Source organism: Onychomys torridus, chromosome 23, assembly GCF_903995425.1.
Source record: "Onychomys torridus chromosome 23, mOncTor1.1, whole genome shotgun sequence".
NCBI classification, from domain to species: Eukaryota; Metazoa; Chordata; class Mammalia; order Rodentia; family Cricetidae; genus Onychomys; species Onychomys torridus.
In genome coordinates, this window is record NC_050465.1 from 51,062,629 (window position 1) to 51,089,102 (window position 26,474).

A 26,474-nucleotide genomic window follows, 5' to 3' on the forward strand; every position below is an offset into this window, starting at 1 on the left:
ATACATATGACTCTGTATGAGTGAAGGAGGTAATTCTAGAGGATATTACCAAAGCAGAGAAGGGAACTAATCTACTGTCTCATTCCCAAAAGGGACTTCAGGGGGTCGGTGAAGCACTGCAGCCCGATTCCACATCACCCAAGGCCACCATCTCAGGCTGCCGCCAGGGAAACTCCTTTGATGGAAGCCTGTCCTCCCAAACTTCCCAGGAAAGAGGCCCATCCCATTCAAGGTACTTGAGTGCAAGGCTAGATGAAACATGTCCCAAATACTGAAAGTTAGACTACATCCTAGCTGCTTTTACAGTCTTCAGTTTTTAAAACATGAATGTGTGTTCTGTGTGTGTGCAGTTTTAGTCAAGATATGAATTGCTTTTTACAACCCCAGCAATGAATGTCCCTCATTTTAACAAATCAGGCTGGAAGTAGGAAGACATGTCAGATGTAGTGAGATGCCTGAGTTAAATATCCAAGTGCAGAAATCCCAGTGATATTCTAAGAAGATTACATTGCGCTTATGATTAGGGATCTGCTTTAGTGAGTAAGGACACTTTGCATCAGTAAATCTCTGTATTGAAAGATGTTGCTAAAACATTTTGAAATTATCAAGTCTACTCTTTAAACATTCCAACTCTTTCCTGTTATTTTGTGAATGTAACAAAGGGATTTGCTTGCAATAAACCTTGTGCAAGGACCAAACTAGTCTACCTCTTCCTACTTCCTAAAGGAATTGTGAATACCTAGATTCACAAAGTATGCCCCTTCACCTAGTGAGCCATAGACTATAGGACAATCTCTATATTTCTACTTTCCAATGAAATTATTGTTTGGGTGATTGTACTTTAAAATAAAGTTTTAAATATAGCTTTATGGAGATATAATTTCTATGTCACAAAATCAACCTGTTAAAGTTGATATTTTAATCATTCCTTGGTATATTTATAAAGTTGTGTAATTGTCACCAAAATCCAGTTAGGTCCTGTGTAAACAGGGAATGGGTTATTTATGGTATCGTGAATCTGCCTTCTTTAATTTATTAATGTTTTTTCGTTGTTTCTTTTTTTTAATCTACATCACTGCACACATCGGTGGTTCATTCCTTTTTATTGCTGAATATTATTAGCTTGGACAAATCAATCAGCTTCCTTTATTCATCACTGGGTGGATAGTTCATTGCCATGTTTTATATATTATGAATAACACTGCTGTGACCCTTCACTTAAATCTTTTATGGACATAGGTCCCCATTCCACTGGTGGATATCCATGAGTAGAACTGCTGAGTTGTGTAGCAAATTCATGCCTATTAAGAAGAACTCAATTTTTTTTCCAAAAAAGCTGGCACTATTTTATACTCCCCCAGCAATGGGCCTTTGTATCCTCAGGAACATTTTTATTGTTTTTCTCTTTTTATTATAGTCATCCTAGTGGGTGTGAAATGGGACCTGACTGTGGCTTTCATTTACTTCTTCCTGGCTAAGCATGCTTTCATATGCTTATGAGCTGTTCAGAAGCACTCTTTTATCAAAGGGCTATTCAAACTTGTCCCACGTTTTAATGGGGGTGTCTAAGTGTTCACTTTTAAGAGTCTTCAATGTATTCTGCATACAGATCTCTTATTAGAGAAAAATGATTCATATGTATCTCCTTCTAATATCTGACTCACCTTTTCATTTGATGGTTTTTAAATGATTTATCTCTACCTGGCCCTCAATCAGATTATTTAAGCATATTGTTTTCAAAGTTTTTCATAGACTTATTGAAAACATAAAGCCCTGTAGAAAAATTAGAGTCTTTGTATGTGTAGGCTTAGTACATAAGCATTTATTTATTGGTTTGTATTTTCGTAGGTGGAACAACCATGGTCCCAGATATCTTACTTAACAAATCTGAAAGCTCAGTTAAGGTCTATGTTCATACTCCAGGTCTTCAGAACAGCAAGCCAAAATACCAATCCAAATTCATTCTAGTCCAAGTCATTTACAGTCTACCTTCTCAGTGCCTTTCACATCCTTTCTCACAGTCATTTAGTTCAAATCTTTACCATTTTCCTATTAAGATTTCCGTAACTGCTTCTAGTGGTTATCTCTACATTCAGCATACATACATTAACTACGTGTGTCCTGTTACTATACTATTTCCAACTGCCCATGGGCTAAAGAGACAAATGATATGTAAACACAAGTGTGGTAAGAACAGGCATAAGATACCTGCCTTGTATGTGGCTACTGAAAGGGAAGAAGTGGGATGAACTGACTCACAGCAGTTCTAATGCTGAGCTCGAAGGGGTGGAGGCCCTTTGACTAGAATGCAGCCCATTCTTGGCCATGGCAATTGACTTCCCCTTCTAAGCTATTGGTTCTATCTTCTAAGTCAGGTTTCTTTTACCCAGAAAGATAGCCTATGTTCACAGCTTATTTCCTGCAATTGCCATTTGGGGGAGGGGGCTAGAGAGCCTGTTTTCAATTTTCAATGTCTCTGGAAGTATTTTTGTTGATATAATGTTTTAAAATCTGACCCCTGCGATTTCCCCAAATGTGGGAAACTCGACTGCATAATTTGTGGTAGTGGGGGACTGTGTTCGCGCTCTCCCCTGTAAAAAGAAAAAAAAAATTTTATAGGTCCATTGTGAATTTTATTAGAATCCAGTGGATAGACAAAATCCACATTTCCATATACCGTCTCTGTCTTAGACCTCAATGCTCATAATTTTCTTATAAGTTATTATATATGCACACATAAAAGGTAATTATATAATGATAATGTTTATAAGGATAATAGACTATGAAACTGTATAATGTAAAATTATGTAGTGGATACCATAAAATTATATAACAGATAATAGTATAAAGATAATAATAGACTATTATATACACATATATGCAAATATAAATAAATATATATTTATAAATACTAATATATACATATATTATAAATATATACATATATTTGCATCACACTGTCAAGGTTTGTCGAGGGCCTTTGTCAGATTCAAAGTATTCTGAAATTCAACCTTAGATTATTTTGAAGTCTTAACAAGTAACTCTATAGTTTCACCCTTGTCTTGATTTTTAGACTGTGTTTATTTAACGATTCTCTGCGTTTTATGTTTGCAGTCATCCATTTCTTAATTTTAGCATCATTTGTTCTCTGTAAAAGCTGGGAATTCTCAATATCATTATATCCCATATAATAAATCCTTAATAATTCCTTTATAAATTCTTTTCTCTTCTCTTCTGGTTTACCATCACCAGCAAGCAGAGACCAGGAGGTGTCCTTTAGACCTTATCTGGACATCTCTTTCATTCTATCACCTAGTTTGTTGGGCACATTTGTGTAACGTCCACACCAATACACACTTAGTCCTGCCTCTACATAGCAAAAATTTTTATCCCGCAACCCCTGCAGCATCCTTTTGCTCCACCAGCAGCTTCCTCAAAGTTCAGAAGTTATATTTACAAATTTGAGAAAATTGACACTAAAAAAATAAGATCACATTCCTCATTTCTTTTTATAGGTTCTACCTGTTCCAGGGTTCTACAGTCATTGCCCAAGTTTAAGGTTTTACTTTGTTACCAAAGTCTCTGTTGAATTAGCCTCAGTTCCTCAGCATCGGGATCTCTCTTTAAGGCCACACATGACGTGGAAACTGGCTTTTCTCGAAACAAATTATGCAAGAGGGAGAGCACCGATATAGAACTTCAGTGTTTTTATAGTACACTCTGAAACCACAGGCTGTCGCTTCTATTATGTTCTGTGCATTACAACAGCCAAGTGGTAGAGTATGGAATTACCTTACACTAGGGTGCAAGGACCAGGAGGCAGGGAGTACTGGGAACTCTCTGTAGAGACCAGCTACAACAAACAATATTGATGATAATGTCGCTATCATTTTATATACTGTAAATTTTATTATTATTTTTCATCAGTTGTTGAATATGCCTCTTCTATCAGTTCTGAATTAAATTATAAAATGTTCAATTTGATTTAATCTAAGAAGTAATCTCTTACATCTCTTACTTCAAATGCTTGGCTTACTCAGATAGTTTTAAAAAGTCATAAAAAAAAGTATGAAAATAAAATCTCGAGGCTGTAAAATATTCATATTTTATTTCTTGTAGAGTTTTCTTGACCATTACAAATATTTAGAGATTATATGTATAAGCAGAAAATGAAATTCTTTTCTCTGAAAAATCAAACTGTATTGATTCTAATCTGATTATGAACAAAAACAAAGCTAACTAAAATGTCCCATATTCTTATTTATGAAAGGATGTTTTTTGTTTTCTGACATTACTGAACTGGAGCCATCTGCCTATCATCTACCTGCCTACCTATGTACAATATGCTCATCTGTCTGCATTCTTGATGTAAATACATAAACACACTCTCCCATAGCACAATACACCCACATTATGTGAATTAGACATGAATCAGTTGCACTTTGAAAAAAATGAATTGTCTTCTCTCTGCCTAGCTACAGTGGCTGGTTACCATGGAAATTATGCACAAGTCAGACTGCTTAGCAAATGCTAGTGTTAATGTATCTCCATTGGAGGAGTTCTTGTGTTTATTGGTCTTGAAGAAAGAGCCTTAATAATGAAGCCATGCAAATATCCTAGCAACGAAAGCTGTCTACCTAGATCAAGCAAATATAGATCACTGTGGCCTGTGCCTTGACCTTAAATGAACTCAACATCACTCTTCCCTGCACACTGCAATCAGCAAACAAGTAGCTAGTTTTAAAATTGATGTAAGATTACATCTTTAATTACCATATGCATAGATATAATTTATGCTTCATTAAATACTGCAGAGGGTCAAGAGTGATTCCCATATTTCTCTGCCATCACAAGTATTACTTCCAGAATAATCATTTGCTTTAAGTACTCATTAATATTAACTTGGTTTCCTAAAACTGTAGTTAATTGGGAGTAGATTTAAGCAGTATTACCTTTGTGAAGACCTTTTCTCATCTTCATTGCTTATTGTGTACATATAACTTAGTGAAATGATAACTATTTAAATATATTAGAAATATTTAAATGTTTATTAAATTAGAAATTTATATAAACATATCTACTAAATTATACATTGATTTAGAAATAATATTTATAATTATAAATAAATTAATATTTAAAATAATGAGAAATAAGACATACTCCTCCATTAGATAAATAAAGGCCATTAACTTATCTGTAACTGAGCCTCTCCATTATTTCCATATATATCATTTAAAAGAAAAATTATATTCATATTCAGAAATTTTTTTCCTACCCTCCCATGTTTTAATTGAGTGAAAATGGCTTTTAGCTTCCATTGGCCAGTTAATTACATATGATAATGCTGTCCTAGATGAAATACTTCATCAATTTTACTTTTTAATGGCCCTCCAACCAGTAGAGTTCACATGTCAAGTTAAATAATATAGTGACTGAAAGAAAAACTAAAGGTATTTGAGGTTCTAATTATTTGCTGCTGAATCCCTTGTTAGTTCACTGTTGCTATTTTCAGAGTGTCTTGGCTGAGGGGTGGTCATTTCGGGGGTACCAGTGAGTTAGTTCCATGGGATGGGAAAAGAATCGTACTTCCAGGAAAAAAGACCTGCTCAGACCAGACAGTGAGGTGACAGTTGAGCGAGAGAAGCCACTGGAGAGTATGTGAGGCAGGGGATGAGAAATCCTAACTGCTCAAGAGTGAAAGCAGGGAAGAGAGTCCTGGGATGGAAGCAGCAGTTACATATAGACTCTGAGGGTCGAGGATGCAGGGAAAAGAATTTACAGATTGACTACGGAGCAGAGAAACACCAGCCAAACATAGGAGAGAGAATTAAAGGACTATTAGAACAAACAAACAGTTCCCATCAAGGGAATGGGAGAAGACCCAGAGGTGTGGGTGAGTCTCTAGGTTGGACATTTTATAGGTTCCTGGGGACCCACTTCCTCTGGACTTCTTCCTGGTTGGTCCTGTGAAGTTTCCCCGTGCAGGACTATTTGTTACAATAGCAATCTCTTGGGGGTGAGGCAAACTTGGGGGCAAGAAACAGTCCTTCTTGAAGGGTCATACCTGTTTCCAAAATCAGCCTGAGTTCCCCCTACGCTTCTTCAGTTTCAAATATTTCTTCTATATCAAACAACTGAAATACAAATCTATGATTACCCTATCTGAGGACACGTTTTTAGTTTCTGGTCACAATCTTATTTATATCCATGGAGTCTTGGTGTTCTGCAGCCCATGATCTAATCACTGAAATGACAAGTTCTTTTAAAAGAATGAAGGAGGAAGAAAAAGAAGGAGGAGGAGGAGAAGGAGGAAGAGGAAGAAGAAGGAAGAGGAGAAGGAGGAGGAGGAGGAGGAGGAGGAGGAGAAGAAGAAGAAGAAGAAGAAGAAGAAGAGGTGGTGGTGGTGGTAAAGATGATGATATTGATGTTAATGCCTAGAGGATTTAACTGAACAGTTAGTTAGTCTTTAGTTTCAGTTGAATAAGCTCAGTGTGTAGAGAAAGACATAAATTTAGTCATCAGGTGTCCTGAGACATGAAGTTGTCAAAATAGCATTCCAATTATGGTGTTTCAATTTAGCAGTTGTTTTGAGTATCGGTCTAGAGAGACAGAAATCATCCTTTAAATGTTTCTCTAGAGCATTTGTTCTTCAAATTTATTAAGGGCATTTAAGAAATACCTGAGGATACTGGTTAGGACAAAACTTCTTGGGCCTGACTCTTGGAAATTTCAGTTTAGGAAATTTTAGGGGAAACCTTGGTGTCTGTTTTCTTAACATCTTCCCCTTTTCTTGTGTTCCTGGGAGACTTCATGGAAGTGGTCCATTGGTACCTCATATGGGACAATGTTCTAGGGATTGGAAAATTTTAGGATATTACCAAATATGATAACTAAAGAATTTGAGAACTCTAAGGTATGAAGACAAAGGAAAGAGTTTATGATAACTACAGCTAGTCAAAGTGGGGAATAATTCTGCTGACCTGCTGAAATCTGCCTTCATGCAGAGGATTAGTCAAGGAAATAATGGCATTCACAGACTCTTATAAATTAGATGACTGTCGTGAAGGTTTGAGGACCTAAAATTACACAGCTGGTAGCCAGCCAACCTCTTATTTTGTCTTTTCTTTCTAGATCTAATGCTGGAAAGAATTCCTGTTAACTTAGGTGTAAATGATAGGCTTAGAGGAACAAGTCACATCGTGGTTCTTTTAAGAAAGAGAAATGGAATGGGTTTGGGGAGGGGAGAGTGATGAAAGTCTCTTAGAAAGATGTGTAGAAATGAAAGTCAAGGTTATTATTTTCCCTCAAGCTAGTGCTGAGGGTAGAACCAGTCAAGGTTCAGAAGGCAATAAAGAGCCCAGTGGACAATTTGAAAAGAGAGTGGAAGAGGTTCTTTACCAAAAATAAATAAGTAAGAGCTGAAAAACAGTGCAAATACATTGATAACTGGTACACCAGCACATGCATAATAGAGGATGAGGTTGGAATAGATAGCACGGTACACACTCATTATCCCAGCACTCAGGAGAAGAAGCAGGAAGACCATGAGTTCAAGCCCAGGCTAAGCTACTTAGTGAGTTGGGAGCCAGCCTGAGCTACATGAAACTTTATCTCAAAAACAAAACAACAATGACCATAAGAAAGACCAAGAGGCAGAGGAGGAAAAGGAAAGAATGAATACACATTAGACAGACGTTTTTCAGCACTGTCTGGATTTTGCATTTCATTCTAAGGATGACTTAATAGTTTAAGGAATGGAAAGCAAGAGAAAAAACAAGGAGATCTGAAGGACATAATTGTGACTCTCCAGGTGATATGTGTTGGCCACTGGCACTTGGATGCTGTCTATAGGTAAAGCTGATGAGAAATAGTAGGAAGGGGGCTGTAGGACTGTATGACAGATTTAAAATTGAGTCTCTCGGACTCTATGATCGATTTAAAGTTGGCCTGTAACTGAGGATCCTAGTATTTTATACTCCCCAACCCAGTGTATGTGAGAATTTAGGGTTATATAGAAAGCTTATTAAATATGATTTCCATTCCAGTTAATAATTTAATGTGTGATCCAGGCAGTAGTGGTGCACGCACACCTTTAATCCCAGCACTCAGGAAGCAGAGGCAGGTGGATCTCTATGAGTTCAAGGCCAGTCTGGTCTACAGAGTGAGTTCCAGAACAGCAAAGGCTACCTTGCCTCATAAATAAATAGATAGATAGATAGATAGATAGATAGATAGATAGATAGATAGATACACACATAAATACATAAATAAATAAATACATAAGTGAATAACAGTGTGGTGTCTGATGTGCTGGATTGTCTTAAATTTAGTTTCCTAATTTCTAGTTAACTATAAGACAACACTTAAGGCTGCTGAGATGGCTCAGCAGTTAAGGACGCTTGCCTCCAAACCTGACAGCCTAAGTTTGGCCCCTCTAACCCACACAGTAGGAGAGAACTGACTGCCACAAACCATCTTCTCACCTCACCACACCCACGGTGTTGCAAGCACCCACGTGCGTGCACACATATACAATAAATAAAATGCAATAAAATTTGAAAAAAAATAAGATTTTTTTGAAGACATCGATGGCGTTCAAAACTTTCATGTACATGGACAATTGTCACTCAGCACACCAGAGGATGTTGTTTTGTTTTTTGTTTTTTTGTTTTTTGTTTTTTTATTTTGAGAGACAAGGTCTTTTTCTCTTTTTTTAAGATTTATTTATCATGTATACAGTGTTCTGCCTGCATTCCAGAAGAGGGCACCAGATCTCATTACAGATGGTTGTGAGCCACCATGTGGTTGCTCGGGTCTTCTGAAAATAACAGTCCTCTTAACCTCTGAGCCATCTCCCTAGCCCCCAGAGGATGTTGTTAATGATAATAGAAATAGCATTGTGACATGTGCTTTGTTAAGGGAGTAGAAAGAGATGTGAAAAAGACAAACCACACCAGATGTGACCTGGGTTTGTATTTTAAAAAAGTATTTCTACAACCTTCATTTGTAGGGACGTGTGTGTGTGTGTGTGTGTGTGTGTGTGTGTGTGTGTGTGTGTGTGTTTGACTCGTGATTTTTTTTTTTTTTTTTTGGTTTTTTGAGACAGGGTTTCTCTGTGTGGCTTTGTGCCTTTCCTGGAACTCACTTGGTCGCCCAGGCTGTCCTCAAACTCACATAGATCCACCTGGCTCTGCCTGGGATTAAAGGCGTGCGCCACCACCACCCTGGCTGACTTGCAAATCTTAATGAAACTGTAGAACCAAGGTTCCACCAAACATACAAACCTCTATTCCCTGTTATTAATTTTGATAGCTGGCTAACTGTAAGCATGTGTCACTTTGTTTATTTTAAACCACTGATAAATTATAGATCTTCCATTCAGGACATGCCTATGACCCTAGCACTTGGGAAGTTGTGTTAGGAGAATCAGAATTTAAGGCCAAACATATGCTGCCTAGGGAGACCTGTCACAAACAAGCAGGCAGACAAATGAACAGACAATGAAATCCCCAAAATAAGGACCTTGGAAGTTCCAGAAACTTACTCTTCACTCTCAGTGGTTGCATTATTTCTCTCTAGAGCTCTTTCTTTGTGTGGGTATAGTGTCAAAACTTCCTTTCTGCATCATCTAACTTGGAAAAAAAAAGGTACTTGGGGATCAACTTTCCAGTTTAGATCCCAGGTGGCCTCAGCTCACAGAAAGATGATTTTATTTTGTCATTTATTTTCTATCATTCTTACTGGACTGTGTGTTCCACAGGACAGGCTTTTACACCCATGGCTGTCTTAGTTTGGGTCCTGAGTGGCTTCTAAACAAGAGAAATGTGTCTCCAACAACCCTGGAGGCTGCACATCCAAGGTCGGGGCATCAGGATGATGGGTTTGGGATGCAGACTGCTGGCTTCTGATGTTCCTATGTGCTAGGAAGACAGCAAGAGGGCACCCTAAAATCTTTTGTGTAAAGAGCATTAAACCCAGTTGTGAAGACTCATGACTTAATTACCCTAATTACTAGCACATTGGGATTTGAAAATACTAATTTTGAAGGACAAAAACATTCAGTCCCATTCTCTTAAGATACCTAACATGGTGTAATAATCTAGGTAATTACTTAAAACTAATCTTTAGTACACTGATCATTAGTTAACAAATATATCACTCATTTAAGCAGAACAACAGCATTCTAGAACTTTGAGAATTTTTAAGTCTTACATAGATATGTACCTTGAGAATTTTCAAAGTGATTAATTGTAATAATAATCAAACTTTGGTTTGCTTAGAATGTTTCTGGGTTGTTTGTTTGTTTGCTTGTTTGTTTTATTCTTTTACATAATACCTTCACCCCAAGACAAGTAAGGAAGACAAATATTTTCCCTGCTTTTATTGTAGTCAAGCCTGATCGCTTAGGAAACATAATGACTCGATTCTCATTAGTTTCTTTGTCTCTGGCTATCCTCATTGCCTACCACCCAAATTACTCATCAACCGTACCACCCATACATGATGCTCACACTTAACTCATGATTCTTTTTTTTTTTTAATCAAAACCTTTACAGGCATGGTTTCCTTTAACTTAAAATACCATTTGTAAGCCAACCTTACTTGACGTTGCTAATTTCTTCCCCATCCTTCAAAACTCTTAATGTTTCCACTTTTAAGAAATGCTTGACAAAAGCAGAATACGCTAGACTCGTTACGAGGTCATAAGAGTGACCCATGCAAGAGATGAGTGAATGAATGAAGTAAAATGATGAATGTAGTAAAATAATCATAAAGTTTTAAAAAAAATGAGTAAGTGAAACAGTAGAGCCTTAGGCTGGATTGCGTGCCCCCTTGGGAGATTTGATGTCAGTGTGGTTTTCTCTCCTCTGTCACCGGGAGCAGGGCCTCTCTTGTGATACCACCATGCCAGAGGTCACGCTACGCCACCTACTTCGATGTCGCTGTTCTCCGCTGCCTCCTCCAGCCCCACTGGTCAGAGGAAGGCACTCAGTGGTCCTTGATGTACTATCTACAAAGGCTGCGACATATGCTCGAAGAGAAGCCAGAGAAGACCCCAGAACCAGATATCCCTCTCCTGCCCAGGCCCAGAAGCAGCTCCATGGTGGCAGCAGCTCCCTCACTAGTGAACACCCATAAGACCCAAGTAAGACAAACCTGGTTCCTTGTCACTTGTGCTAGCAACATCAGCTGTAACACATTCTCACTTTCTCTTCTGGCTTCAAGTAATTGTGCAGTCAATATTCTTTTCTTCTTTTGCATGGCCAGAACCTTTGGCTGTTCTTCAGATCTCTAACATTGACAGAAATAGACCTTTTAAACATATACTTTAGTATAAGCCTTTGTTTAACCAGAACATTGAAACGGGCTGTCTTGGAAAAATCAGAGAAATAGTTAGAATAGGGATCTGACATGCAGCCTCATAATTAAATATCATAAAGCAGGAAATTAGCATTTTATAGAATGTGATTCAACATTTTTGGCCCAACTCAACATCTTAAGCAATTCAAAGCTACCATTGGGAATATTACTTTTTGATACTCAGGCTTACAATTTATTATGAACATTGAGAAAAGTAACCCGAGTGCACCCTGATGTGGTAGCATTCCTGTGAAGGTTGTATTCTGATAAATGATGCCCACTTGTCAGGAAGTACTTGTTCTTCCCATCTTTCTCATCATCTCCACAAGGTGAAAATAGAGAGAAATGATTAGCTTGCAGGACATTCCAGCTGTTTGGTGGTAGTTGAACTTGAGTGGATTGTTTCTGAAAATGTTTTCCTGTACACTCTAAAGATAAGCACTTCTTTGGTAGTAGACATCCTCCCACAGTTAGCATCTCTGTTGTGGATGATTCATTGGTAAATAAAACACTGATTGGTCAGTAGCTAGGCAGGAAGTATAGGCGGGACTAAGAGAGAGGAGAATTGGGAGAACAGGGAGGCAGGAGGGGACACTGTGAGCGGCTGCCAGGATAAAGAAGGTGTAAGGTACCAGTAAGCCACGAGCCACGTGGCAAAGTATAGATTAATAGAAATGAGCTGAGTATAAGAGTAAGAGCTAGACAATGGTAGGCCTGAGCTAATGGCCAAGCAGTTTAAATAATATAAGCATCTATGTGTTTATTTTATAAGTGGGCTGTGGGACTGACAGGGCTTGGCGGGGACTGGAGGGGTCTCCAGCTACACATCTCCTTTAATGAGTTATTAACCAGAAAAACTCTCATGTTGGAAAGAGCTGGGTGAGCTTGGGAAAGGGGGAAATGAACAAAATATATCATATGAAAAATGTTTTATATATAAAAAATATGTATCTCCTTCCTGTTTTCTTAGTACTTTGGGTCTGTGGATAAACAGCCTCAGTGTTAAAATTGGCAACAGAAGTTATGATTAATAAGAAATATATCGGGGGTTGGGGATTTAGCTCAGTGGTAGAGCACTTGCCTAGCAAGCACAAGGCCCTGGGTTCTGTCCTCAGCTCTGGGAAAAAAAAAAAAAAAAAAAAGAAACTACTTAAAAAATTTAAAAAAAAATAAATAAATAGGGGTTGGAGAGATGGCTCAGAGGTTAAGAGCACTGACTGCTCTTCCAGAGGTCCTGAGTTCAATTCCCAGCAACCACATGGTGGCTCACAACCATCTGTAATAAGGTCTGGTGCCCTCTTCTGGTCATACATGCTGTATACATAATAAATAAATCTTTAAAATAAATAAATAAATAAAATAAAAAATAAGAAATATATCATTGCCACAGCAGAATCTAAATTACAGAAGTTCAAACATTCAAGTTAAAAATTTTAGAGATCTCAGAACAGTAGGCATAGTGCCATTAGAAAGGTGACACCTTGATAAAAATAAATATTTGAATTACCTTAGTCCCTAGTCAGAGTCTATGTTTGTTGTTTGTTAAGGATCTCACCATGAAGTGTAATGAAGAAGAAAAATCCCTGAGCCCCGAGGCCCTTTCCAAGGTTTCATTGACCAATCTGCGAAGATCTGCAGTCCCAGATCTGTCTTCAGACCTGGGCATGAACATTTTTAAGAAGGTGAGTATGCATTTTGATATCTCAGTGATGTAGCAAGCCAGAGGGGCATGTTCTCCCTTAATCTGTCACAGGATGCAGGAGTAGAAAAAGGAGAAAGTATCAGCTTCTAAGTGTAACAGTGACTTACCACATGACTGTAACTCAGTGTGTATGTGCACGGGCATGTGTGTGCATGCATGCATGCATGCATGCATGTGAATGTGTATGTGTTCTGTTCTAGATGTTCCACACAGTTATCATGAATACCCATGCTGGTGATTCAGTGTGATAGTAGAGGTAGCAAGGGTGCATTAATGCTATTTTTTTTTATTCCTGTGGCTCCATTTCATTTGTCAAATACTTTATGCAAGTAGTCCTTTCTTCTTTATTAAGAAATTTTTTATTCATTTTATATACCAACCACAGATCCCCTCTCATCCCTCCTTCTGCTCCCTTCCTCCCCAGCCTTCCTCCTCAACCTACTCCCTATCCCTTCCTCCAAAAATGTAAGGCCTCCCATGGGAAGTCAGCAAAGCCTGGCACATTCAGTTGAGGCTGGCCAAGCCCTTCCCCCTGCATCAAGGCTGTATAAGGTGTCCCACCATAAGTAATGGGCTCCAAAAAGCCAGCTCACACACCAGGGATAGATCCTGATCCCACTACCAGGGGACCCCTTAAACAGACCAAGATACACAACTGTTTTGCTTATGCAGAGGGCCTAGTCCAGACCCATGCAGGCTCCACAGCTGTTGGTCTAGAGTTCATGAGTTCCCACTAGCTTGGTTTGGTTGTCTCTGTAGGTTTCCCCGTCATGATCTTGATGCCCCTTGCTCATAGAATCCCTCTTCTCTTTCTTCAACTGCACCCCTGGAGCTAGGCCTGGTGTTTGGCTGTGGATCTGTGTATCTGCTTCCATGAGTTACTAGATGAAGGCTCTATGATGACAATTAGAGCATTCACCAATCTGATTACTGGGTTAGGCCACCTCCAGCACCCTCTCCCCTATTACTAGTAGACTAAGCTGGGGTCATCCTTATGGATTCCTGAGAACTTCCCTATCACCAGGTTTCTCCCTATCCCCATGATGTCTCCCTCTATCATGGTATCTCTTTCATTGCTCTCCCACTATGTCCCCATTCCAGATCAATCATCCCATCCCTTATGTTCTCATCCCCTATCCCCTTCCCCTCTATTGTCCCCCTCTCCCTCAGTTTACTCAGGAGATCTCATGTATTTCCCCTTCCCAGGGTGATCCAAGTATCCTTCTTAGGGTCCTCCTTATTAGCTAGCTTCTCTAGAGCTGTGGGTTGTAGTCTGGTTATCCTTTGCTTACTTAATCCAGTGAGAGTCTATTCTTCAATTTTTCAGAGCAGAAATTTACCCACAGTAATATTAGGCAGTTTGTTCAAGCTTAATATTAACCTCAAAAAAAAAAAAAAAAAAAAAAAAAACAAGACTTTTATCTAAAAAGTTCACATTCTTCTGTACCTACTACTCTATCTCTCTTTGTCATTGTGTAGAGTTAATCAACTAGAAAATGGTATGTGGAGTATGTGTATGTGACAGTTATGTTTTCTCTTTTTCAAAATTATTTGTTTAATTATGTCAATGAAGAGTATAGAAACAAGTAATTGCTTGTCTATTAGCTCAACTTGTTATTAAATAATGAGTTGTGTCTCCTTCACTAATAAAACAGCAGTAGGCACTGACAATCATTCTTCTAAAAATATTGACTATTTGAGAGGAGGGGGAAGGAGGTATTTTTCTATTTTTGCTACAAATAGGTATTTTTGAGTGCTTTAAAAATCTAAGTGCCTGGGCCTGAACCTAGAATAATGTACTCAAAATTAACAGCTAAAAGCTAGATTCCTAGATGGGTGTGTTTTTTAAACCTTTCCAAGCCATTTTAAATTCTGAGTTACCCTTGATCTTGAACGTCTTTGGTATGAATAATAGACTCGTTCCAATGTCTGTTAGATGTCCTCTTTGACCATCCTTGTGAGCAGTGAAGTCGCCAACTAGAACAATGGACCTCAAACTTGGAAAGTAGAGTTGAAAGAGAGGTCCAGGCGGTGGCTAGGGACACTGATCCCCTATGCCAGTGGTTCTTGACATTCAGTGTGCATCAGAGATCAAAGGCATCCACAGGGCTCCTTAAGTCATAGACCACTGGGATTCTCCTTCTGAATTTTAGATGTTAGGTATGTCTGGGGGTGAAGCTGCAAGCTTGTGGGTCTTTGTTTTTTGTTTATTTTGTTGTTGTTGTTATTTTACATACCAACCACAGTTTCCCCTCCTCCTTTCCTCCATTTTCCTCCATCCCACCTCCTAAGAAAGGGTAAATCCTCCCGTGGGGGGTCAACAAAGCCTGACATATTAAGTTGAAGTGCAAGCTTGCGTTTTTAACAAGTTCCCAAAGGATGCTATGGCTGATGGTTCAGGGCCTTCTCTGTGAGAACCCATGCTCAAACTCACTCAGGAGAAAGGCTTCCAGAATGTAAAGCATTTCGCTTGGTTTCGCTCCCTCTGCTAAGAAAGACCCTTGTGACATTTTTCCTGTTTATTGCATGATATTCAATGATACCCTGCGAGTCCTCTTCCTCGAACATCTCCTGTGTTTCCTCTTACATCTGTTTTTCCCTGTGTCTACCTTCATCTCTCATCCTTGCAGTTCAAAAGTCGCAAAGAAGACCGAGAGAGGAAAGGCTCCATTCCATTTCACCACACTGGGAAGAGGCGACCTAGAAGAATGGGTGTACCATTTCTGTTGCATGAGGACCATCTGGATGTGTCACCCACCAGAAGCACATTCTCATTTGGAAGTTTCTCTGGGCTTGGAGAAGACAGGAGAGGCATTGAAAAGGGAGGCTGGCAAACTACCATCTTAGGTGACTACAAAGATCTTCCCAGTAGCCCACAGCCCAAGTGACCTATTTGTGAATGTGGATCTCAGGATTCCTTCCAAATCTAAGTCTTTCTTGAACAGTTTATTCAAGAACACTGGACCCCAATGCAAGTACCCCAATACTAAAATAATGTGGAGTTTTCACAACCAAAGAAATGCAGATAATTTAATTAGTTATGCAAGATTTCTCTATGATTATCCAGTAAAAGCCATATTTCTTAGATCCTTATAGATGCAGAAACATGGCCATAGAGGATTCTGTATGTTAATTTTCATTTTTTTCATCTGACAGACTTTTACTTAATAGAAGAAGGACAGCAAAGGAAATAGGAACCCATTCCCCCCAACTTCTTGGATGGCATACTAAGAAGGGAAGCTTCAAATCAGAAACTGACAGCCAGCAAGCCGGGACACATGGTCCCTGACATTTGTCTTAGACTGGGGCTGACCTTGTCACAGGCAGTCTCATCCATCCTACTGACCTTGTCTACTCCCAAGTCAAGTCCAATTCTTGCCATTTTGATTGAGCTTCATGCTCATCTTTGTACCCTCTCTGTCGCTGTCCTCTAGAACAAAACAAAAACAAACAAACAAACAAAAACTCTCCGCAGAGTCGTCTAGATTTTAAAAGCCTCTGTGATGCTCTCGTCCATCCCAGGGAAATTGACCCGGCGGGGCAGCTCAGATGCAGCCACTGAAATGGAAAGCCTGAGTGCCAGACACTCCCACTCCCATCACACCCTGGTGAGCGACCTGCCAGACCACTCCAACAGCCATGGAGAAAACACCGTCAAGGAAGGTGGGTCCAGCATGAATGGTAGGCAATTGGCAGGATAGGGAAAGAGTGCAGATTTCCTTCATGGCTTCCCGCTCTTAAACTCGTACCCACACATCCTAGTTAGGGTTTCTAACAGTGTAATGAAACACCATGACCAAAAGCAACGTAGGAAGGAAAGGGTTTGTTTGGTTTATGCTTCCTCATTACTGTTCATTACAGAAAGAAGTCAGAACAGGAACTTAAATGGAGCAGTAACCTACAGGTAGGATCTGATGCCAAGGCCATAGAGGAGTGTTACTTACTGGTTTGCTCCTCAGGACTTGCTCAGCCTGTTTCTTATAGAATCCAGGACAAACAGCCTAGGGATGGCACCACCCATATTGGGCTGGACCCTCCCCCATCAATCACTAATTAAGAAAATGCCCAACAAGCTTGCCTACAGCTGACCTGATGGAGGCGTTTTCTTAATTGAGGTTCCTTCCTCTCAGATGACTTTAGCTTGTGACAAGTTGACGTAAAACTATCCAGCACACCATGCTGATTGTTCTTTGCATTTTTATATTTTCAAAACTCTGCACCCTTTCAGAAACTTACTTGTTAGCTATTCTTAGCACAGCTTTAGTAAGTAGCAGGGGATGTTGGACACTACTTGATGAGCACCATACCTCCAGGGAGAGAGCAAGGACAAAGCAGTCATACATATTTTATAAGATCATAAGCCCAAAGGCTGAAGAATGTCTAGACTCATTGCTTGTCCACCTCCATGCTATACCTCCAAGGCAGGCAGCTCCTACAAATCAGTGGGAAGGAAGTCTATCCTCTCTAAGGCCACCAGATCATTTTTCTGACAGCTGCTAAATCATCTTGGTGGTTTATTTGGAGTAAATATGTGTTTCTGGGTGGTACCCACACAGCTTCTTACTCTTTACATGGAACAAAATTGTATCTTCTTTTCATTATTGGAATGCTCTCATAGGAGCATGAATTTCATCCCTTGATTTCCTTTTTCCCCAAACCGTTCTATAAGCATGCAATGGTATCTATTATTTGTCAGTACAAATCTAAGTGCCATTACTCTTGGACAAAAAGAAATTTGCTTTGTTATTCTTCAATACTGTAGATAAAAATAAATAATTTTAGAGTGGCATTTTTGTTGATTGACAGTTTCATACGTGTGTGTGTGTGTGTGTGTGTGTGTGTGTGTGTGTGTGTGTGTGTTCTAATTACTCTCCCCATCCCACCTCCAGGCCTCTCTTATCTCCTTCTTGTCTCTGCCAATACCAGAGCATCCTCACCATCTCCATCCCTGCTAGTTTCTTTCTCAAGCTCCTGGTGTTTGGTTTAACAGTTTATTTAAAAGCTATAAACTCATAGAAAAAGATCTCAAATAAATGAGTTTATACAAATGGACTGTTGCGTAACAGTAAATAAAGTCTATACAATGTTATCACCTTAAGTCATCCTGATAAAATTTAAATTCTAGCTTCAGTCTTAAGGAGAACACTTGTGGTCTCAGTTTTCTATGACCTTCGCTATCTGTCAACTCTCAGGTTGCCTTTACAGCATTCCATGCCAGTTGAGAATAGCTCTGAGACCATCAGTCCACTGTCTTTAAAAGTTACGATTGTGGTCACAATGTAAGAAATAGCGCAACTGTCTAACTGGTGTATCAGGTCCACACAAGGGAAACTGAAATTTTTCCCTTGTCTTTCAAGTACGTTCGCAGATCTCCACCATCACGGTTGCAACCTTCAACACCACTCTGGCATCCTTCAACGTAGGTTATGCAGACTTTTTCAGTGAGCACATGAGAAAGCTCTGCAGCCAGGTGCCTATCCCAGAGATGCCACACGAACCCCTGGCATGCGCGAACCTGCCACGAAGCCTCACAGATTCCTGCATTAACTACAGCTACCTGGAGGACACAGAACATATCGAAGGGACCAACAACTTTGTCCACAAGAACGGCATGCTGGATCTTTCTGTAAGTGGCAGTACTTTTCCTTATGAAGACTAGAAAGAGTTTAGTGTGATTTTTACAAGATTGGGTAACATGGGCACGTAGATATCTTAGACATATTTGCTGAATCTTAGAATGCAGAAGCAACCCCTATAAAAATTCCACAAGAATACCAACCATCTTAAATGTACCTTTCACTTTTTTTGCAAGTATTTTATTATATTTGATCTTATCTCAGAATATGTTTTACCTAAAACCTTAGTGAATCCAAATACACGTATGTAAATTCATTTAAGTGTGTGCTCCACTATGCCTCTGTGTTTTTTGTACAATAAAAGTAAGAAGTTCCTTTATTTTTCTTTAGTTATATAATCACCAGGACTTTAAACCTCCCATGAAGCCAGAAGGAAATGAATAGAGGTCCTTGAAAGATTTAAGCTTGCCTTCTCAGAAATGCCTGTTCTGTACAGTCACTAGCCAATGAAAGGGTTGTTATAGTTTACAATTATATTTTACCAACATTTTTATTACACTGTATGGAACCAGGCTCAGCAAATAATTTAAGATATTAAAATCAATAAAGGATCATAATTTAAACATGCAAATATTATGCATTGAAAATTGAAGGTTAAGTAATGACACAGTCGTGAGTCAATGTTCCTGTGGCACAAGTGTAAGGAAGCCTTTGTTCTTTATTATTTCTGGGAAGCGAAATGCAGAGGATTGAAATGTTTTGTATTTAAAAAGCCAGTTAAGTGTTCATTTGGGCAAATGATTGTTTTTGTTTTTTTCATTAACTCAGTATGCTTCATTATTCTCATCAACTATCTCCTTCTTGGCAAGATTGGAAGATTTTAATGAGCTACTAAATGTCTTGAATTATTTTTAACCATTTCTAGTAGTGCCCAGTGAAATGGATTGAGCAGAATAAGGAACTTCTGGAAAAGGGAACATGGACAACTTCACTGTCCTATGTTTACCTTTGTGCCCTGCAGGTGCTTCTGAAGGCCGTTTATCTTGTTCTTAACCACGACATCAGCTCGCGAATCTGTGACGTGGCGCTAAACATTGTAGAATGTTTGCTCCAGCTCGGTGTGGTTCCGTGTGTAGAAAAGAATAGGAAGAGGAGTGAGAACAAAGAAAATGAGACTGTGGAAAAGAGACCAAGTGAGGGGACCTTCCAGTTCAAAGGCGCGTCTTCAAGTTCCGCCAGCGGGTTCGGAGCCCCTTCTGCCAGTGGAGCTGGAGATGGTGGAGCAGGAGAAGGAGGAGGAGGAGATGGAGGAGGAGGAGGTGGAGATGGAGGAGGAGGAGGAGGAGGAGGAGGAGGAGGTGGAGGAGATGGAGGAGGTGGTGGAGGAGGTGGAGGTGGCCCTTATGAAAAGAATGAGAAAAACCAAGAGAAGGTATAGTTGAACTACCTGCTGTATCCTCAGGCAGTTTGGTGTTGAGGATTTTTTTTTTCCATTTGTGCATGTGAACGTGTGTGAGTGTGTGAGTGTGTGTGTGTGTGTGTGTGTGTGTGTGTGTAGTTTTGTTTATTTTCCCAGATATTTATTGATCAGTCACTGGGGGCTGAAAGCAGTCATGGTAGAAATCTCTTAATGAAGCGCTCAGCAGGCTATTGTAGAGACTTAGATGAACTTGGCTTCTAAATCCAATAATTGGTGTCACCTATGCAATGTTAGAATTGTTTTGTTGTTGTTGGTTGTTGGGGTTTTTTTTCTTGGTAATTTTACTTCTGGAAGGTAGCATCTCACTATTCACAGTCTGACAGCAAGTATAGTACCCTTTTTCAAGACTTTTCATATCCAGCCTAATAGTGTAGTGGCAATCTGCTCAGACTCTGTAAAAATATATAGATTGATCAACAGACATTTACTTCTTGCATTTATGGAGGCTAGACAGTCCAAGTTTCCACTGCCAGCAGGAGTTTCCCACAACCTCTTCCCTGGGCTAGGAGATGATTGCCATCAATCACTATGTGCTCACATGACCTTCTCTGTGCAAGTGCAAACAAATTCTGAGAGATCTAGTCTCTCCATGATGTTCCCTGGCTCCAGACACCAATGTCTAACCTCATTTAATTCTAATTACGTCCCAAAGCCAATCTCCAAATACCAACAGATGGACTGGGAAGGCTTTGGTGTTTGAATTTTGAGAGACACAGAAATCTAGCAGTCTGACTCTTTGCAGTGTTATTTTGACATATTTGGTATGGAAACAGCTACCCAGCCTCAGTTCTCTTGAATCTCAATGTGTCATATCCCTGAGGCTTTCATCTGATTATTATTGATTGTTTCCTGAATTTCATTCTTGCTACTTATCATCATGCCTTAGGATCTCTTGATTTATCAAGAATTTCTTTCCTGAAGTTTAGATACAAATTTAATTCATATGACTTGCACTAATTTCAGTTGGAGATTTTAGCTTCCAATTGATGTTCATAAATTGAAATAAACCAGAGAATTCTTTAACAGGTGACAATCTATATATCATGCTGAGTTTACAAGTAAAAGATTACACTGTTCGGCAATTTGTTACATAAACTATGGATTGCCTATTTTTCCATATCGGATTTAATATATAAATGAATAGTACTTTCCTCTATACCTCTAGTCCCCTTGGTGCCGATTTACTCTGCTAATCTTCTACTTCTTCACCTCACAATTTGCTTGTATCTTCCCAAAATTCATGAGATTTGATCCACAAATCTATTCCAATATTCTTGGGTTCTTGCTCTCTTATTCAGAATTTTCTGCTCTTGTTTGAATCATGTATCATGTCTAGATATTCATAAATATATTTAATTAATAATTATATAAACAATTAATTAAATTATATCATTGTAAAACTACAATTAAAATAACTATCATAATAATTATATTAAATATTATAGCATGATATAATAAATGTCATTTTGACCAAAATTACCATATGTGGAATATTTTAAGGTCAAACTTTATTATCTCCAAAACAGCCACCAAAATGTAAATATTATGTAGATACTAACCAAACTGTAATTGGACTTTCAGATCTACAGAACTCTATTCTACCTTAAAACCATCTGTTATATCCAGTGGAATCAGAGTTTATCTGCTTTTACAACCTGCTGTGGGGGACTCAAGAGAGGAAGGGAAAGCCAATTTCTATTTCTTTATTGGCCACTGGCCTATACTAAGAGCTTAAAATATCATTTCATAACTCTGATTTCTGCCTATAGCTTGATACATCTTTCTCCACATCTCCAGGGAAAGCAACCTAACTCCCAAGGACATCTGAAGGCCTAAGGAAATAAAGCCTGGATGGATGTGTATAGAGAGTTTTCAGAACTAGAAAGGCTTTTAAAGAGCATATAATAATATTAAAATATATGTAAATCAACCTTCCAAAGAAACCCTTGTCACTGTGACCTTTTCCAAGGTGCTGCTGCAAAAGGCTGCAGTGTTCCTGAGTTTGCTCAAAGGTGTTCCACCAGGAGAACCAGTGAGGACAAAAGGCCAGTCCGTCTTAATCTCTTCTTACTGAGCCACTACTCAAGAACCTAGCCTGCACACAGTGACTCTGAAGGACAGCAGTGACATCTGACTAAAAATAATGCTATGTTGCGGACATCACATGTTGTCAGTTACCTCTCACTACAACTCTACAAGACAGGTGTTGGTGTGGTTCCCTTTTTAGAGAACACTGGGGTCTACCTATTAATAGCTTGCCCAAGATTACATAGTTGTTAAATATTGAAGTTAAAATTTGGATCCAAACTAAAAATCATTTCTGACTTTAGCAAATACATAATTTCAGAGTGTTCTTTGGATTCAGGGTGATTCTTCAAAACAGTCACCAAGTGATGGCAAAGTGACTTTTAACCCCCTTCTTACCTTGTGTCCTGACTAGTCACTGGAGAAAGAGTTCCTTCAGGCAAACACCATGATGTTGGATGGTTAATAGGGGCAGCTTTGCACCCAGAGGAGGCCTTCGGTTGTGGCAGATTAACCACCAACATTTCTGTCAGCTCAGAGACTTTTCGTTCTTGAAGTGTGGCTCTCTAGGGCCCCATCCCACATCTGCAACCTGAATTTACAAAGGAGAGGAGGAGGATCAGTTGGGTAATGTTAGGGAAGGAGATGTTCCATCTCAACAGGTTGAGGTGCATGATAATGCCTCTGGAACCCCCTAGCCCTTTCACACCCTACCCACATTGCAAAATGCATTGTTTGTCAACCCAACAGTGGGACTAATGGAAAAAAGAAGAAAAAAAAATCACCTTGTGATTGTGGTTTAATTCCCTTCCACCATTTCATTTGGTCTATATGGAAATCCATGACACAGGGAGGATTGCCATTAGCACTCTTATTTCACAAGCAGAAGAGCAAAACAAAAGAGATTAGTTAATTTTGCAACTGTCTTACATCACCATAAGCAACCAGGGATCATGAGCTAGAATCCTGGCTCTGTGATTCACATTCGGTCAGTCAAACATAGCCAGAGGATAAGGAGGGAGCCTTCAGCTATTAAATGGCCCTCCCACTGTGGGCTTAGCATTATTCCTCAGTAACAGCTTATTTACTCTTCTATAGAAAGAGTTCATGTTCCTTTTTGGGGGTTCCTGTTTTTCATTTCCCCAAAAGTAAAAGGAACAAAAGATAAATTTCATAATTTATCTCAGGAGGCATCTCAGGAGGCTCACCTGATGAGCCTCAAGAGGAAAGTCCTGCTGAATATTTGTTGAATTCTGTACATTCTATTTTGTTTGTGGTTGTTATGTATATTGCAATACGATGGAAGTAGAAATTGGGATATTATTCTCCAAAATGTCAGTCTTATTACCATAACAGTCCCAAGTTCCAGACTTTGATCAGTTCCAGAGAGCTAATAATTATTTTTGCCAGGTGCTGTTATCAGAAACTTACTGAGAAGGATAATCTCTAAGGAAATATATTTGTGTTCATTGTTCATCAGCCCACTGACTCTGTCTAGGTTGTAGTTCTGATCATCCATCAAAGATATGAAAGTATATCTTGTAATACACATATTCAAATTCTGTATCATTGTAGGACATTCAGAATGCATTTTCTTTCTATTGGCTATGTTTTAGGAAAGTGAGTTTGTTGAACTCTTGAAATTTTTATTTTCTAAATTGCTGTAACACATTAATTTTATAAAAATGAATTCTAGTACAAAAAGAGCTTGGTAGCAAAGTCAACAGGCTTCTCTTTCTTTCTCAATTATGGTTACTAGGATGAAAGTATACCTGTAAGCAACCATAGGCTTGCCCTCACTATGCTTATCAAAATAGTGAAGTCTTTGGGATGTGCCTATGGTTGCGGAGAAGGACACCGAGGGCTCTCTGGAGATCGTCTGAGACACCAGGTATTCCGAGAGAATGTAAGAGAATTAAAGTAGATTCCATTTCCTCTCTCTCTCTTTCTTCTCTGCTTCCCAATGAGGCATGAGTCCTTTGACAATGAGGGTCAGTGTTCCCTGAGAATCTTGTATTTCATAGGCAATTAATATCATCTTTGGGTGAGAGGATTCCCACAAGACATCTAAAACCAAGGCTTAGGAAAGTTTAATTGGGAAAACTGGTCTGCCTCCTGACTGTTGCAGAGCATTTGGAAAAAGGGTGCAGAATCAGAACATCTAGATAGAAGCTTGAAAGAACCTTGCACAGATACAAACACTTAGTAAACATCTGTTGGTCTGTGCAGATGCTCCTTCAATAACCTGGGTAACAAAGGAGCATTTTTACATTAGAGAAAAAGGTCAAAGATATTGATATTCTTACTTAGAAATGGAAAGTGGCCCTTATTGAGACAAAACAGGACTGTAAAAGTAGCCAGGCATCTGGCTGCTTTGCTTGAGAATGCCCCTCATCTTCTATATGTTTGAGATCATGTTCCTTTGAACTGTATGAAACTTGAAACTCTGCATGTGGGTTGCCATTAGACTACAGTAATGGCACATGATTTGTTACATCTTGCTTTCAATTGCATCTATCAAGTGTCACCTTTCCTCCTGACCTAAGCAAAAACTCACGTTCAACAAGCCTGATCCAGGCTAGTTGCCTCATTTCTATATTGGAATTGAAATTATAAGAAAAAATTCTTTTAAAAATGAAATTTGATGCAAACTTGAGCACAAATCTCTTTGGCATATCTTTGCAGAGTTTTAGGATCACGTCAAAACCTGATGCCAGCCCGTTTTCTCTGGCGTAGGTTTTGTCATGAAATGTTCATACAGTATTAGCATGCTAGAGTTCTTGCTTAATGTATCATCTACCATCCATTAATTTATCCATTTTTCTTTCTTTTATATTCAATTATGTTATAGTATTTTGTTTATGTGTATATATGGGAGGTACAGTCACAGTGGCTAACTTTTAAATTCCTCAACTCAGACATTTTGACCAAGATCTAGATTTTGAGACCAAAAATTAAAAAAATAATCAAAACAATTAATAAGACAATAAAAACATCTCTTACATCAATCCTTACACATACATATTTTTAATTCTGTTACAAGATGAATAAAAATTGTCAAGGCTAACAAAAACACATACAGAAGAACAATTTCACAGAATTCAGCTTAAACGATAAAAAGAAGCATCATCCTGGAGGTGTAATCTGGCTTTGAGAGCTATATTCTGTTTTTCTGAACTGATGAAAAGCAGGACCAATTGGGTCAGAAGAGAGGTTGCTGTCATTGCCTGGCCAAAAATATCTTGTGTTTCTGTGAGACTGGCTGGCCAATTTTCTACTTACCTTTTCAACCTGGTTTCTTGGCTGATTGCTTTCTGATCTTCTAGACCTCTTCTGTACTCATTATAAAGATTATATGCACAAGTTTGAGAAACTTCCCCAGGAAAATGTCTAGTTTAAGAACTGTATATTTCTGTGTTTCTGCACCATGGAATTTTCAAATGCAGTCTTTCTTAAAAAGTTAAGATTACATCACACCTTCAGACCAGACCATTGGGTCATATATATATATTTTAAAGACATTACTGTAGTGATATTCTTTAAGAGCCTAATGGTTCTAACAACCATAATAATCATATTTATTTATATGATTTAGTTAGTATTCCCAAATTATTGAAAAGAAATTCATAGATTAATACTTTTATATTTCTTGAAAATATAAAAATATCAAAAATTCTGATATGTAATCCCTTAATACTTCTTAGGTTATTAATCTAATGATTTATTAGTAGATCCAAATTATTGAACAGAAATTAATTAATTTTTTATATTTCTTGGAAAAATTAGGTTGTTTATTCAGAATAAGGATTTTAAAGTCTGGAGAGCCTTAAGCTAGATAACATTTCCTGTTGAACTCTCTCAGCACTGTAGATAGACTTGCCACTCCCACAGCAGAGATATGAAACCATACCTTTTTGGTATGTTTTATACAGAGCATGAAGTAATTTGTACTTCAGAAGTTTAGTTTCTTAGTCTCTTTATAAATATTACAGTAACGGTCTTTACAAATCATGTATGCAATGATAGTTAAATCCATGCAGATCATATTGTACTTAAGTGCTTGTAAACATCACTGTATCACAAAGCAGCATCTATTTATAGAAAAAAACAAAACAACAAAAACATGACCTTGTTTCAGATGTGGTAACTAGAAAGTTCTTTGGAATAAAAACTCCTGATTTCAAAACCTATAAAACATAGTAACAGAAGAATGAAAAAAAAAAAATCTCTCAATAATACAGATGGAGAGATTAAAGCAAGATCATACCAAAACGCTTATTCAGTGATTTCCAAGTTCCTTTTCTACTATTTATTGTTTTCCTTTTAAATG

General features: G+C 38.5%; 1 protein-coding gene and 1 pseudogene across 1 annotated transcript in view; both read left to right on the forward strand.

Moving 5' to 3' along the window:
* Positions 1–26,474, forward strand: part of Unc80 (unc-80 homolog, NALCN channel complex subunit) — a 183,769-nt gene that overhangs the window by 19,755 nt on the left and 137,540 nt on the right. Inside the window, 8 exon segments of the mRNA XM_036172708.1 lie at positions 93–232; positions 10,885–11,146; positions 12,909–13,043; positions 15,694–15,910; positions 16,586–16,726; positions 18,421–18,689; positions 19,661–20,071; positions 23,904–24,050. Coding sequence (XP_036028601.1) covers positions 93–232; positions 10,885–11,146; positions 12,909–13,043; positions 15,694–15,910; positions 16,586–16,726; positions 18,421–18,689; positions 19,661–20,071; positions 23,904–24,050 — 1,722 coding nt within the window.
* On the forward strand, positions 2,413–2,594 carry LOC118573516 (annotated as a pseudogene).